Source organism: Spermophilus citellus (genome assembly GCF_964194105.1).
Source record: "Spermophilus citellus genome assembly, chromosome: 9".
Taxonomy (NCBI): domain Eukaryota; kingdom Metazoa; phylum Chordata; class Mammalia; order Rodentia; family Sciuridae; genus Spermophilus; species Spermophilus citellus.
Genome location: NC_138191.1, coordinates 97014602 through 97030941, shown reverse-complemented (window position 1 = coordinate 97030941; position 16340 = coordinate 97014602). Strand labels below are relative to the sequence as shown.

Here is a 16340-nt window from a genome sequence, read left to right as displayed (position 1 = left end):
ACCTGCTCCTGTGCACCTTAGCTCCTGGGGGCAAGATGGGTGGGTCTGACTTCTGCCATCGGTGTTTTCGGCTCCTAGGTCTGGCATATCCTAAGCCATATCTTGCTTCTGTTCCTTTCCTAGCACAATGTCTTCTACCTGAAGACTCCTAATCTCCACTTTGTTCTCTAACACTACCATTCATCCTCAGGGATGTCATCCTTCTATGACTCCCATGACACCCTGTGTTCTTTTCTGAAGACCAAAGTCCTTACCAATAAAACTCTGAGTGGTCTCCTGCTTCTTCTCAAGCTTCACCTTACGCCACCCTCTCCCCCACACCTGCTACCCTATCTGTGATCTGGAACACAGACCTTCTTCCAATCCTGTGGGAAAAGGTTAAACACGCTTCCTCCCTCCTCGGGAACTTTGTACATACTGTTCTCCACCATGATCCTTCTTGCACTGTATTTCTAGATAGTGTCGCCGCGGGAGGCCTCTCTAATGAAGCAAGATCTGAACAGAGCAAGGGAGCAAGCCAGGTGGCTATCTGAAAGAATGTTTCAAACAGAAAGATGGCACAAAAGCCCTAAGCAGTGACTGTTCTAAGTGTGTAAGAGGAACAATGACAAGGTCCATCTGGCAGAGTAAGAAAAGACAAGAGCAGCAGGAGACAAAATCAGAGGCTGGATCATGGGGGGTCTCCTGAGTCACAGAACAGGCTCTGTATCTCACTCCTAGAGAATTGGGAGTTACTGGAAGGTTCTGAAAGGATGACATGATCAGACTTAGTTTTGAAAGGACTACTAAGGTTATGGTTCACTGGCAGAGTGCTCACCTAGCATGAGCAAGGCCCTGGGTTTGACCGCTAGCACTGCAGGGAGAGGAAAAAAGGACTGTTCTGGCTGCAAAGAATAGACCGTAGAGGGGAAACCAGGAGGTAGGTAAGGGCTCTAATTCAGACAAAAGGTAATGGTGACCTTGAATGGTGGGAGTAGTGGTGGAGGTGGCAAGAAGTGGTCAGACGCTAGATGTATTATAGAGATGACAGTATTTGCCAAAGAAATGGATTTTTTTCCAAATTTTTATTGGTGCATTATAATTGTACACAATGGTGAGATTTGGGGGTGCATATGTATATTCATGTACACAATACAACAATATAATTTGGCCACTATCATTCCCTAATATTTCCCCTTTCCCTTCCTTTCTCCCATGCCCTGGTCCCTTTACTGATCTCCCTTGGATTTTCAAGAGACCTCCAAACCCTGCTTTCTTTTCCTTTTTTCTCGCTATCTTCCTCATATGAGAGAAAACATATGAAACTTGACTTTCTGAGTTTGGCTTATTTTGCTTTATGGCTGAATAAAACTTCATACCACAAAGAAGTGTATTTCTCTTTTAAACACCCTATTTCTTCCTCAGATAGTAGAGTCTGTGATGCCAGACTGCCTGGGTTCAAATCCTGGCTTTCTAGTTTACTTTGAGAACTTCAGATAAATTACTTGATTTTTCTGTGCCTCAGTTTCCCCACTGGAAAAATAGGAAGAATAATATAACTATTTTATAGTTGCAAAATTAAATTTAACGTAGGGGATTAAGCAAGTCAGTATTTTAAGACATTTAGAACAGTATCTGGCATCCAAGTGCTATATAAGTGTTTATAAAACACTAAGCAGGGCTGGGGATGTGGCTCAAGCGGTAGCGCGCTTGCCTGGCATGCGTGCAGCCTGGGTTCAATCCTCAGCACCACATACAAACAACGATATTGTGTCCGCCGATAACTAAAAAATAAATATTGAAAAATTCTCTCTCTCTCTCTCTCCCTCTATCACTCTCTCTTTAAAAAAAAAAAAAAAAAAACACTAAGCAACCACTATACCAAATTTACAATACCTGTTGCCAATCCAAAGGGTCATTTGGAAAAAAAGGAACACCTAATGTGGTCAAACAGGAAAAACTTGGGTGTGGAAAAGTCTCCTACCAAGATGTTCGAAATAATACTTTTTAATGTACAACCCAGTATAGCAATGAAAATTCATAGCTGTGAGTACAGAAATAGTGATCATAAAGATAAAGCAGGTCACCAACAGCTGTACCTTCAAACTGCAAGTCATCCACAGCTGCCATTCAGCCCGTGGGTCTTCTCCCAACTATGTGGAAGAAAATTTACAGGGGTCTAAAAGGAAAAAAAAAAATAAGTACACTTAATAGAATAACAAAACATCTAAACAAAACACAGTTCAGCATTAGAAACAGTATTGCTTTTTCTTGCCTCCTTTTTCAATGGGGTTGAATAGGTTTATATAGACACTAAGTATAGGTATTATTAAAACTTATTGAAACTAATGCTGGGGGTCCAAAAATTCCATCCAATCTCCGTCACTGTATGAATGTTTCGGGGACTAGGTGCAGCCTGGAGATGAAAGGATGAGGAAGGGGAGGCTGAGATTTCAGAGGGGTGATGGGGAACAAGGGCAGTTCAGCCTAGCCAGTGGTTAAGGGCACAGGCTCTGGGGTCAGACAGACCTGGGTTTGATTTCCGATTCTGTTGCTTCTCTGCTGTGTGTACACTCTTCCGGGCCTCAGCTTCCTCATCTGTAAAATGGGTTCATAATGATGCCCACGCACACAGTGTGGGGGCCATTAGGTGAGTCAGTGCGTATAAGGCGCTTAGCGCAGAACCTGCAATTAGTAGGCGCTGGAGTGTTGGCGACCCTGCAGCCAGGGACAAGGCGAAGCAGAGGCAGGTTTAGGGAGAGAGCGGCGCGGCCGCGGCAGGCAGGAGATGCCGGGACCCCTCGGCCCCGAACTGGCCTCGCAGACAGGGCCGCCTCACCTCGCGGGTCTCGGCGCCCAGCGGGTCCCGAGAAGGATCGGGCCTGAGACACTCCGCGCGGGTTTCGGTCCAGCTGAGATGCCGGAAGCCGGAGATCCGGAGGGAGGGACTTCTTCGCCTCCTCCGGGCAGAGCCCCGCCCTCTTAAAGAGGCAGCAGCACCCGGAAGATACTCCCAAGACCTCAGCCGGCTCGTGCGCGGAGTCGAGTCTCTCTCCTGTCCCTCCCGAGGGTGAACCTTAAAGAGACAGGAGCAACCGGGGCGAGGCGGAGGGGTGGTTGAATGGGTCCACCTGCGCTCAGCTCGCTGCTGGGGGAGGGAGAATTCTCAAGAGTTCGGAGTTTTCCTACAGTTCCTTTATACCTCTTTCCTTATGTCAATACAAAATGGGGCAATAAAAGATGATTGCGAAAAGAAAAAATAGGTCACCCACCTCACCATTCCCTGGTTTCTTTCGCCATAAAAATTTAACCAGTGAGGGAGTGATGAGTCAAGTACATTCCAAGTTCCTGAATGAGTGATCGAGGGTAGGATGACCCTGTTCGGGTGAACACACTCAGAAAGTGGGGGTTTGTGCCTTCTCTCGCGCCTAAGTCCCTTAGGGGACGAGATTCTCAGAGAGGACAGGTAGGGATGGACCTCACTGACCTGTGTACCTCCAGGCACACGACGCCACCTCGAATAAGGCAGGGCCAGCAGACGACGAAGGGGTTGCACTGAGTAATCCTAATGAGAAACGTTTTGCCCTGCCTCCTGCCTCTGTCTGGTTACCACCTACACAGCCCTCAGACTTGGAGGACCACTTCCTTCTCCTAGGGAAGGCCGCCTTCGCCTCCCTGGACTTCATTTGCTCTTTTGCTTCCGTAATGACCTGGGTTTACCTCTACCACAGCAATGTTCACCCGGATCGTTACTGTTTGCCAATCTTTGTAAGCGTGTGAGCACTTTGAGGACAAGGACCAGAGCCCAGGGCCGCAGGCAAACAATATTAGTCTCTGAGGATTAATACAGGGTGAACAAGTTCTCACTGTCTGGGGTAGTGTAAACAGCACAAGCTCAATCCATAGCTCACACAAAGAGACCTCGCCACACTGGTCCTTTTGGCCAATGGCCACCGGTTCCAGTGTCCACACTCTGCTTCCAAATTCCCATGAGACTTCCACAGTGGCAGAAGTAGTCCCATCCCCCTGTCAAAGGAAAAGGCAAGCTCCTCTTGCTTAGCAACCTGGTAATGATTACATACACAGAATTGCTTCAGACCAAGGGAACAATTTAATTATGAAGAAAATGCAACAAGGACACATGACCATGGAAGATACTGGAACCAGTCATCCAGGAGTAGCTGCCTAATACAATGGTGGAATAGCTTGTTAAAGGCACAGCTAAGGCTCCGGCTTGGGCAAAACACCCAAAGGGATGGGGGCACTGTCCTCCGCATGAGATAAATGCACTAAACTAATGGCTTATCAATGATTTCTAACAGAGCTCTGTTCTAAATACCTAGCATACATGGATCTGCAAACCAAGGGGAAGCACTTCTTACTGTCACTTCCAGTGAAGCCCACTCATGGAATGTGTACTTCCCACCCCACTTCCCTACCTCCCCACCCAACTTTAAGTTCTGCTTTCTGAGAGATCCAGGTTCTCTGGGAGGGGCAGGGAAGGAAGAGGCACCATTTTGCTCCACTAAGAGTGCCATTGAATTGGAACCAGGCATTGCTGGCTCCTCATGCCAGTGCACTAGCAGATAGAGAAACGGGTATTTTTGGTATAGATAATCAACCATGACTGCTTTATGAAGCTAGGGAGCACTATATCTGGAATTTAGGAGGTTGGCTAGGCTTCTCTTGAAACTTCCACACCCACAGATAATGGGAAATGGCAGCAACTATGGCCTGACAAGGGCAGCTAAGGGGTTCTATCACTCAGGGATAAAACTTTAGGTCAATCTGAAGGACTGGCAGAGGGTGAGGGAAATCTAGGAGAGGTGGGGGAGGAAGGGAATGATGAATACTAATTTTAATCTTAGCACTCTGGCAACATCAGAGAAAACTGTTTTAGTAACCCTCTCATACCAATTCTTTGCAAATAGAGACTGGCCTCTGCCATGAAAGGGGCTCTGAGGAAATAGGCTTGTTCCTCCCCAATCTTAGAAAGCAAGAGAATATCCTATATCACAAATATGAAGGCCCGTCTTTTAGAGAGGGAGCTGATACGATGACATACACTTCTGTTTAGATTGCAGACAACTCTCAAGAACCACTTAAGATCTTTCTGGCTCCCAGCTTGTCTGCTAGTCACCTCTGTCATGACCAATTCTGTGTGGGCTCCAACTGGCTCCTTATAGATACTGTGTGAAAGCACCTCATCCTGGGCTTCTCCACTGGAACCTCTGATGCCCACACATGTAACCCTGGAAATGTGGGGAAATTAACATCTTATGGGGTGAACTTTTGTCTGAAGGAGAATGAAAGCCAATGGATACATGGTTCTCACCATTCCCCCAGACAGATGGTACTGACAGGCAATTTCTCAGATGTCTGCAGAGGTAGCATCCTGATACTATCTTTGTCTTAGCTCTCCCTCCTTCCCTGCTTCATCCCCCTGATCCTAACTCCTGCACCATCTATAAGTCAATTTGTATGTCTAGCCCTTGTTATGCTTATTTGACAGAAAATATCAGATATCTCAGGGTCCTCCCCTTTCCTTGGTATATGTCTTAATTTCCTAGGAACCTAGATGGCCAAAGCTTTAGGTGAGGCCCATTGTGTCCTTGGTGTCATCTCTCCCACAGACATCCCTCCATCATCCATGGTCCCCTCATCTGGAGGGCAATTGAGAACATCTCCTTGTTCCCAGGAGAAGCACAACCTCCTCAGTCTCAGGAGTACTCTATTGTCGCGTCTACCCGCCGGCAGGAAAGACGACAACAGCAGGATTCTTCTTTAACACACTTTATTGGAAGCTTCCATGAGGTATAGATGAGAGAAAAAGGGGACCCCGGGCCCGAAAAAACCACCCCTTATATACTTCAGCTGCAGCCCTGCTCGTACACCATTGGACAAAGAGTGCATAGCAACACAGCAGCAGCCAATAGAATGATAGACCCAGCACTTGCACATAATGCAAGAGACACCCAGCTCCAGCTTGTGCAAAGCAACAAGCACTTCTTGAAAACAGTTTGTTCCAGGAGCTGGACAATTGATACATTGTATTCTAGGGAGTGGCTGAAAACAAAGAACTGGGTCTCAGCCCAAGAATTAGGCTCACGCCCACACAAGGCAGCACAGCAAAATGGCTCTCTACAGTTCCCCCCTTTTGTTTTCTAAAAACAATACAGGCAAGAGTAGAGGTGAATTGCCATTACTCATACTAAGCCTTCAACCAGGAACCTTATCAGACCCAAGCAGGTCAGGACGTTCCCGCATGACCGGTATTGGCTGAATATGAAAACAGACACCACAGATCTTACAAGGCCTTGTGAGCTGGCCTCCTTGACGTGCATAAACTTCAGGGCTGGATCCAAGCCCTGGGGGCCGGGGGGAATCCACTGCCAGCAGTGTTTTCCTTTTGTTTGTTGCACGTCAAAGGGAATCAAGTAGCCCCTGTCTTAGGTCGTTCACTGCCCTTACATTGCTTACCCGTCCTTGGGGAGGCCCCATTCCCCTGTCTTAGGTTGCAGTGCAAGCGTGAAAGTTGCCCGTCTCTGGGTACTACAAGATCAGCTCGTTGTTGCCAAGGCGTTTAATGGTATCTACTCAGCCAGTCATTATTAGGTCTCTGAGGCTGAACTGTGGCTATAAAAATACAACGACAAACAAGTTGGCAACACCCTAAAAGAAAGGCACGGGTCCTAAAGCGATAGAAAAGCACTAGTGTGGAAACCCATCTGCGTGCAATGGCAGTAAAGCCGGCAGAGTGCAAGGGCTTTCCAACACTAAGAGAATAGCAAGAAGAGACATGTCGTTCCCAGTGCAATGTCCGTAAACTTGGGGTGCAACGACCATGTCAAAGATTCACTGTTTAATTTGCGCAAGCCAAACTTGAGGTGAGTTGCCATTTTCTAAAGCTGCAAGAGCTTGTGTGAGCATAGCCTTATCATGAGCATTGCGGGCCTTAAGGCGACAGAGAAACCACAAGCAGAGAACCATACCGAAGCAACACATTGCACCAATCTCTGTAAAGTGCTATGCTTCACTTTCAGGCCCTTGGAGCGTAACAGACCATCTAGGGCCGAGAAAAGCGGACTTGAAGGTGCGGCACCCCTGACACAACAACAAGAAAAACACAGAAAACAAAAGACACAGACGACAAAAAGAACACAGAAAACAAAAGTGAAAGCACACATTGCAGCTGCAATAAAATATGAGGCCTACGGGGTCCCGCTCTCGGGGACGAGGGGTCCGCTCACGGACGAGGGGTCCACTCAGGGACGAGGGGTCCACTCACGGGACGAGGGGTCCACTCCGGGACGAGGGGTCCACTCCGGGACGAGGGGTCCACTCCGGGACGAGGGGTCCACCCACGGGACGAGGGGTCCACTCCGGGACGAGGGGTCCACTCCGGGACGAGGGGTCCACTCACGGACGATCGGTGCACCACTCCTGTCGACTGAAAGTTCTGATTTTCCCGGGTTTCGGCACCACTTGTCGCGTCTACCCGCCGGCAGGAAAGACGACAACAGCAGGATTCTTCTTTAACACACTTTATTGGAAGCTTCCATGAGGTATAGATGAGAGAAAAAGGGGACCCCGGGCCCGAAAAAACCACCCCTTATATACTTCAGCTGCAGCCCTGCTCGTACACCATTGGACAAAGAGTGCATAGCAACACAGCAGCAGCCAATAGAATGATAGACCCAGCACTTGCACATAATGCAAGAGACACCCAGCTCCAGCTTGTGCAAAGCAACAAGCACTTCTTGAAAACAGTTTGTTCCAGGAGCTGGACAATTGATACATTGTATTCTAGGGAGTGGCTGAAAACAAAGAACTGGGTCTCAGCCCAAGAATTAGGCTCACGCCCACACAAGGCAGCACAGCAAAATGGCTCTCTACACTCTATACCATGTCCAGGTCCCTCCTTGACTTGTAGGACTCAGACTCTGCTTTTAGTCAGTCTCGCCAAACTGAAATCTCTGGTAAAATCTCTGCTATGCTAATACCCATGTACCTAGATAAAAAAACATGTCTATTTTCTTCTTCAGGGTCTTTCTACCTTGAGGTGAAATTCCTGAGACTCTTGAGAGGTTTTGAGATACAGTTTTTCTAACTAATGAAGCTTCCTCTTACTCCTAGTTTTCTTGAAGATTTTCTTTTTAAAATACAAATAGATGTTAAACTCTATCAAAGGCTTTTTCTAGGTTTAATGTTCTCCTTCTCCTTTAGTCCATGAAAATGATGTGCGATAAAAAAAACTACATCAGCAGATCTGAATTGTCCAAAGAAAGTTTCAACCCTTTCCTGCCTCCTGGGAAATAATTTCTGAGCCCTTAGAATATCCTACCTATTAAGAACATCCTTGTTGCAGGGCACGGTGGCACACCTGTAAACCCAGTAGCTTGGGAGCCTGAGATAGGAGGATTGCAAACTCAAAGCCATCCTCAGCAAAAGTGAGGCTAAGTAACTCAGTGAAACCCTGTCTCTAAATAAAAATACAAAATAGGGCTGGGGATGTGGCTCATGGTTGAGTGCCCCTAGTTCAATCCCCATTACCAAAAAAAAAAAATTCACTTTAAACCTCAATGGTCTAAATACACCAATTAAAATAGAGAGATTGTCAATGAATCAGAAAATAACACGCAACTATCTTCTATCTATAAGAAAGTCACTTGAAATATAAAAATACACATGGGTTAAAACTAAAAGGATAGAGAAAGATTTACCATGCTAACATCAATCAAAAGAAAATAGGAGTAGTTCTCTTTATTTTAAATAGAGCAAACTTCAAAGCAAACAAAAATCAAGGATAAAGAAATACATTATATAATGATAAAGAGATCAACTTTCCAAGAAGACAGAACAATCCTTAATGTGTATATGCCTAACAACAGGGCATCAAAATATGAGGCAAAAACTTATAAAACTGAAAGGAGAAACCCATAAATCCACTATTATAGTTGGACACTTTAATATGATTCTGTCAGATCCAGCGGTCAGAAAAATAAGTAAGGACATAGTAGAACTTGAAAACATCATCAACCAACTGGAGAGAACAGATACCTGTAGAGTTCTTCATCCAACAGCAGCAGACACACATTCTTCTCAAGATCACATGGAACATTCATCAAGTTATCCTGGTGACATATTCTGGGTCAAAACTCCCTTTCTTATCTTATGGCCACATTCTGGGCCATAAAATACATGTTAACAAATTAAAAAGAATAGTTGTGCTCTCTGATCACAGTGAAAACAAGCTAAGAACCACTTATAGAAAGATAGCTGGAGAAACCCCAGATAATGAGAGATTAAACAAAACATTCCTTAATAATAACTCATGACTCAAAGAAGAAATCTCAAGAGAAATTTAAAAGTATTTTGAACTAATGAAAATGAAAATAATTTATCAAGATTTCTGGGATGCCATGAAAGCAGCACTTACAGGGAAATTTGTATCATTGAATTAACGTATTAGAAAATTGGTAATGTAAGCTTACACTTTAGAAAACTAGAAAAACAAGAGCAAACTAAATCCAACATAAGCAGAAAGAAAAAATTATTTAAAAATCAGGGGCCAGGGCTATAGCTCAGCGGCAGAGCACTTGCCTAGCATTCGTGAGGCACTGGGTTCAATCCTCAACACCATATAAAAATAAACAAATAAAATAAAGGCATTCTGTCCGTCTATGACTACAAAAAATTTTTTTAAATAAATAAATAAGGTAAATAAATAAATAAAAATCAGGCTGGGACTATGACTTAGTGATAGAATGCTTGCCTCGAATACATGAGTTCTGGGTTGGATTATTAACACCACAAAAAATTTTAAACCAAATAACAATAATAATAAAATTAGAAATGAAATTGAAAACAAAAAAATCAATACAGAAAATCAGCTAACCCTGATTTATCTGAAAAGATAAATAAAAATTGATAAACTTTTAGTCAAGCTAACTGAGAAAAAAGTGATAAAACATAAATTAGTACTATAACAAATTTTTATTTTAGAAATTTTATGCTAAAATTAAATTTCTTAATTTTATTTAAAAAATGAAAGGGGGAATATCACTATAGATACCATGAACATTAAAAGTATAATAAATAAATATTATGAACAGTTATATGCTCACACATATGAAATGGACTAATTCCTTTAAAAACACAATCTACCAAGCCTGTAATCTCAGTAACTTGGGATGCTGAGGTAGGAGGATCACAAGCTCAAAGCCAGCCTCAGCAACTTCACGAGGCACTTAGCAAGCTCTCAGTGAGGTCACATCTCTAAATAAAATATAAAAATGGACTGGGGATGTGGCTCAGTGGTTAAGCACCCCTGGGTTGAATCCCTGGTACAAAAAAAAAAAAAAAAAGGAAAATACACAATTTACCAAAATTTACACAAAAAGAAATAGTCTGAATAGGTCTATAAATTTTTAAAAAATTGAATCAATAGGGGCTGGGGTTGTGGCTCAGTCAGTAGAGTGTTTGCCTTGCATGTGTAAGGCACTGGGTTCAATCCTCAGCACCACAAAAAAACAAATAAATAAAATAAAGGTATTATGTCTGTCTACAACTAAAAAAATAAAAAGTTTTTTTAAAAAAGAAGTTGCATCAATAATTAACAGTCTTCTAAAATGGAAAGTACCAGATCCAAATAAGTATACTGGAAACTTCTACAAAGCATTTAAGGAAGAAATTATATCAATTCTCTCTCTGCAGGCTCTGAAAATAGAGAAGGAAAGGGAATACTTCCGAACTCATTCTATGAAGGCAGCATGACTCTAATACTAAAACCAAACAAAAACATTACAAGAAAATAAAACTAAAGACCAATGTCTTTCACGAGTATAGCTGCAAAAATCCTCAAGAAAATAGTAGCAAATTCAAAAATGTATAAAAAGAATTATGCACCATGACTAAGTGGGACTTATTCCAGGTATATGAAACTAGACCTTCATTCAAAAATCAATCAATGTAACATACCACATCAATGGGTTAAAGGAGAAATGTCACATGATCATATCAATAGATGCAGAAAAAGCATCTGACAAAATTCCAACATTCGTTCATGATAAAAAATTTCAGCAAGGGGATGGGGCTGTAGCTCAGAGGTAGAGCACTTGCCTAGCATGTGTGAGGCACTGGGTTCAATCCTCAGCATCACATAAAAAATAAACAAATATAATAAAGGCATTCTGTCCATCTACAACTACAAAAAAAATTTATAAAAAAAAAGTTTCAGCAAACTGAAAATAGAGGGGAATTTCTTCAACTTGATAAAGCACAGCTATAAAAGTCCTATGATTGGCATTATACTTAGTAGTGAAAAACTAGAAGTTTTCCTACTAAGATCAGGAATAAGGAGAGAATGTCCTCACTCATCACTCCTTTCAACATTGCACTGAAGTCCAAGCTAGTAAAATAAGACAAGAAATGGAAATAAAAAGTCACACACGCTGGAAAGGAAGAAATATTTTTGCTAATGACTTGAAACTCTATGAAGAAAATCTGAGTGAATTAGAAAAAAAAAGCTCTTGAAACTAAAGCAATGGTAGCAACATTGCAGGATACAGGGTCAATACACAAAAGTCAGTGGCTTTCCTATATACAATCAACGAACAAGTGGATTTTGAATTCAAAAGCATAATACCATTGAATTAGCATCTCAAAAAATAGAATACTTAAGTGTAAATCTCACAAAATATGAACAAGAGGGCTGGGGATGTGGCTCAAGCGGTAGCACGCTCGCCTGGTATGCGTGCGGCCCGGGTTCAATCCTCAGCACCACATACCAACAAAGATGTTGTGTCCGCCGAGAACTAAAAAATAAATATTAAAAAATCTCTTCTCTCCAATATTGTGTCCATCTATAGCTAAAATATTTTAAAAAATAAAGAATAAGCAGCAAAAAAAAAAAATTCTCTTCTCTCTCTCTCTCTCTCTCTCTCTCTCTCTCCCCTCTCTCACTCTCTCTTTAAAAAAAAATATGAACAAGATCTATGTAAGGAAAACTAGAAAACTAGTTTTTGATGAAAAAAATCAAATAACTAAATAAATTAAGGTATGTTCCATGTTCATGGATAATGGGACATAATATTTTCATGATGTCAGTTCTTCCCAAATTGATCCATAATCAACACAATTCCAGCCAAATCCCAGCAAGTTACTTTGTTGATAGAATATCCACAACTGATTCTGAAGTTTATAGTGAAGCTAGGCACAGTGGTGCATGCCTGCAATCTCAGAGGATTCAGGTGATTCAAGTGGGAGGATCACAAATTCAAGGTCAGCCTCAACAACTTATTGGGGCCCTGTCTCAAAATACAAAATAAAAAGGGTTGGGGATGTAGCTCAGTGGTTAAGTGCCCCTGTCAAGTGCCCCTGGCCTCAATCCCTGATACCAAAAAGAAAAGGAAAAAAAAAAACTTTATAGGGAGAGGCAAAAAAAATTCCAGGACAGCCAACATAATAATTAAGATGAACAAAATCAGGGGACTAACATTATTCAACTTTAAAAATTATTATAAAGCAACAATAATCAAGAGAGTGTGGTATTGGTGAAAGAATAGACAAATATAACAATGGGGCTGAATAGAGTGATCAGAAGTAGGCCCACTTAAAAATAGTCAACAAATATTTGACAAAGGAGTATAGGTGATACATCAGAGAAAAAGTAGTCCCTTCAATAAATTGTGCTGGACAGTTGGACATTCATATGCAAAAAAAAAAAAAAAAAAAAAAAAAAAAAAGAAAGAAAGAAAAAAAGAGAGAAAGAAAGAAAAGAAAGAAAAAGAAAAGAGAAGAATCTAGACACAAAGCTCACACTTCACAAAAATTAACTCAAAATGAAGCACAGACTAAATGTAGAACATAAAACTCCAAGAGAATAACCACATAGGAGAAAATCTAGGTTATCTTGGTTTTTTTGTGATGGCTTTTTATATTCAACACCAGAGGCATAATTCATGAAAAAATGTTTCATAAGCTGAACTGAACTACATTAAGATTAAAAAAAAAAAAAAACGGGGAGGGGGGTGCTGGGGTGGTGGCTCAGTGGGAGAGCACATTGCCTAGCACATGTGAGGCTTTGGATTCGATTCTCAGCACCACATTTAAATAAACAAAATAAAGGTCCATTGACAACTAAAAAAAATTTAAAAAAAAAAAGATTAAAAAAACTTCTCTATGAAAGAAACTGTGAAAAAAGTGAGAAGACAAACCACAGACCCTGGGAGAAAATATTCACAAAAGACATATCTGAAAAGGACTCTTATCCAAAAGAATTCTTAAAACTCAACAGTAAATTCTTAAAACTCAAAGAATTCTTAAAACTCAACAGCTCAGTTGGTAGAGTGCTTACCTTGCACACAGAAGGCCCTAGGTTCAATCCCCAGCTCCACAAGACAAAATAAAAAACCTTAACAGTAAGAAAACAGCTTGATTTTAAAATAGGCAAAAGAGACTGGGCGTGGTGGTGCATACCTATAATCCCAGCAACTCAAGAGGCTGAGGCAGGAGGATCACAAATTGAGGCCAGTCTCAGCACTAAGCAAGCCCTAAGCAATATAGCAAGACCTTGTTTCTAGATAAAATATATTTTATAAAGGGCCCGGGAATGTGGCTCAGTGTTTAAACTCTCCTATGTGATTCAATCCCTTGTACCAAATTAAAAATAAATAGGCAAAAGGCATGCAGATGGTAAACAAGGACAGATAATCCTGGACTTATAATGGTTCCACTTGTGGTTTTCACTTTTTTGCTTTTACCTTTCTTTTAAATGCATTTTTAACTTAATGGTATTTTCAGCTTACACTAGGTTTATCAGGATATAACCCCATCATAAGTCAAGAAGTATCTAGATATAAAAAGATGCTTGCCCAGGCATGGTGTGCATACCTGTAATCTCAGCTACTTGGGAGCCTGAGGCAGGAGGATTGCATGTTTGAGACCAGGTTGGGCAACTTAATGAGACCCTGTCTCAAAATAAAAATTGAAAAAGGGATGTAGATGTAGCTCAGTGATGGAGAACTTGCCTAGCATCCAGGAGGCCCTGGATTTGATCCTCAGCAAAACACACACACACACACACACACACACACACACACACACACACGCATACGATACTCAATGTCATCGGTGAATTACAGGCTAAAATTAATTATAAATATTGGCAAAGCTGTGCAACTATAGAAACTCTTAATTCAGGGGCTGGGGTTGTGGCTCAGTGGTAGAGCACTTTCCTCCCACACGTGAGGCACTGGGTTTGATCCTCAGCACCACATAAAAATAAATAAATAAGATAAAGATACTGTGTCCATCTATAACTAAATATATATATATATATATATATATATTTTTTTTTTTAAATAACTCTAATTCATTGTTGTTTTTTTTAAAGAGAGAGAGAGAGAATTTTAATATTTATTTTTTAGTTTTCGGCAGACACAACATCTTTTGTTTGTATGTGATGCTGAGGACTGAACCCGGCTGCACGCATGCTAGGCGAGCACGCTACCGCTTGAGCCACATCCCCAGCCCCTCTAATTCATTGTTGGGGGAATACATAAGAATCCAGCCACTCTAGCCAGGCGTTGTGGCACATGCTTGTAATCCCAGCAGTGCAGGAGGCTGAGGCAGGAGGATTGCAAGTTCAAAGCCAGCCTCAGCAATTTATCGAGGCCCCGGACAACTCAGTGAGACCCTGTCTCTAAATAAAATATTAAAAAGTGGCTCAGTGGTAAAGCACCCCTGGATTCAAGTCCTGGTATCAAAAGAAAAAAAAAAAAAAGAATCCAACCACTCTGGAAAACAGCAAGGCAGTTACTTATAACAATAAACATACTCTTACCATATAATTCATACTCCTTGGTGTTTCTGAATAAGTTGAAAACTTATATCCACCCCCAAATCTGCACATGATGTTTATAAGAAGCTTTATTCATAATTGATAAATATTAGGAGCAACCAAGACACCATCTTCAATAGAACAGATGAACAGATAAACAGATGAACAGATAAACTGTAGTACATCCAGACAATGGAATATTATTCAGAATTAAAAAGAAATGAGGGGGGCTGGGGATATAGCTCAGTTGGTAGAGTGCCTGCCTTTCATTCATAAGGCCCTGGGTTCAATCCCCAGCACCCAAAAAACAAAAAGAAAGAAAGAAAAAGAAAAAGAAAGAAATGGGGGCTGGGATTGTGGCTCAGTGGTAGAACGCTTGCCTAACACGTATGAGGTCCTGTATTCGATCCTCAGCACCACATAAAAATAAATAAATACAATAAAAAAGCATTGTGTGTCCATGTGTGGACTAAACTAAACTAAAAAAAAAAAAAAAAAAAAAAAAAAGAAGTGAGCCATCAAGCCATAAAAGGATATGGAGAAAACTCAAAAGCAAATTACTAAGTAAAAGAAGCCATTCTCTTTAAAAAAAGAGAGAGTGAGAGAGGGGAGAGAGAGAGAGAGAGAGAGAGAATTTTTAATATCTATTTTTTAGTTCTCGGCGGACACAACATCTTTGTTGGTATGTGGTGCTGAGGATCGAATCCGGGTCGCACGCACGCCAGGCGAGTGCGCTACCGCTTGAGCCACATCCCCAGCCCCCATAAAGAAGCCATTCTGAAAAGGCTTTATACTATATTATTCTCACTATATTATTCTCACTACATAACACCCTAGAAAGAGAAGAACTAAGGAAGCAGTAAAAAATTAGTGATTGGCGGGCTGGGGTTGAGGCTTAGTGGTGGAGCGCTTGCCTAGCATGTGTAACACACTGGGTTCAAATCTCAGCATAACATATAAACAGGTAAATAAAAAATAAAGGTTCATCAACAACTAAAAAAAAAATAGTGATTGCTAGGGCACTGGGGTTTACTGGAAGAATAGATGGAGAACAAGTGAATTTTTGGACAGTGAAATTATTCTGTACAATACTATAATTATGGGTACATGTTATTATACATTTGTCCAGATGTATAGACTATACACCACCAAGAGTGAACTCTAACTTTACCTGTGGACTTCAGATGATTATGATGTGACAATGGAGGCTCATCAATTGTGACAAAAGTACCACTCTGGCACGGGATGCTGCTAAGGGGCAGGGTTGGTTGTGCACGTGTGAGAACTCCTTATATTTTCTGTTCAATTTTGCTGTGAATATAAGAACGCAGTACAAAAATAAAAATCCCATTATAAAACCAAAACCTTAGCAATCTCAGGGATGCAGGGGTTCTTGGTACGTGGTGAATCTCTGCACGTGGGAGGGACTGTCTTTGCTTGAAGAGATAGGAGCTGTACTCTTCAATACTGGGCACCATATGTGGTATTTGCTGTGAACAGCTCTAAAATGAAACATATT

General features: G+C 41.7%; 1 protein-coding gene across 2 annotated transcripts in view; it reads right to left on the bottom strand.

The window, feature by feature from the left end:
* Positions 1-3031, bottom strand: part of YIPF1 (Yip1 domain family member 1) — a 32819-nt gene extending 29788 nt beyond the window's left edge. Inside the window, exons 1-3 of one of the 2 annotated variants that reach the window (XM_081306381.1) lie at positions 2819-3031; positions 2509-2577; positions 2079-2158 (exon numbers count right to left, since the gene is read on the bottom strand). In XM_081306381.1, the coding sequence (XP_081162507.1) occupies positions 2079-2109 (31 nt within the window). In that variant the 5' untranslated portion in view covers positions 2110-2158; positions 2509-2577; positions 2819-3031. Of the gene's footprint in view, positions 1-2078; positions 2159-2508; positions 2698-2818 lie in introns of both variants that reach the window. The other variant, XM_081306380.1, reaches the window with a different exon arrangement.
* Between the last annotated feature and the right edge of the window lie 13309 nt (positions 3032-16340).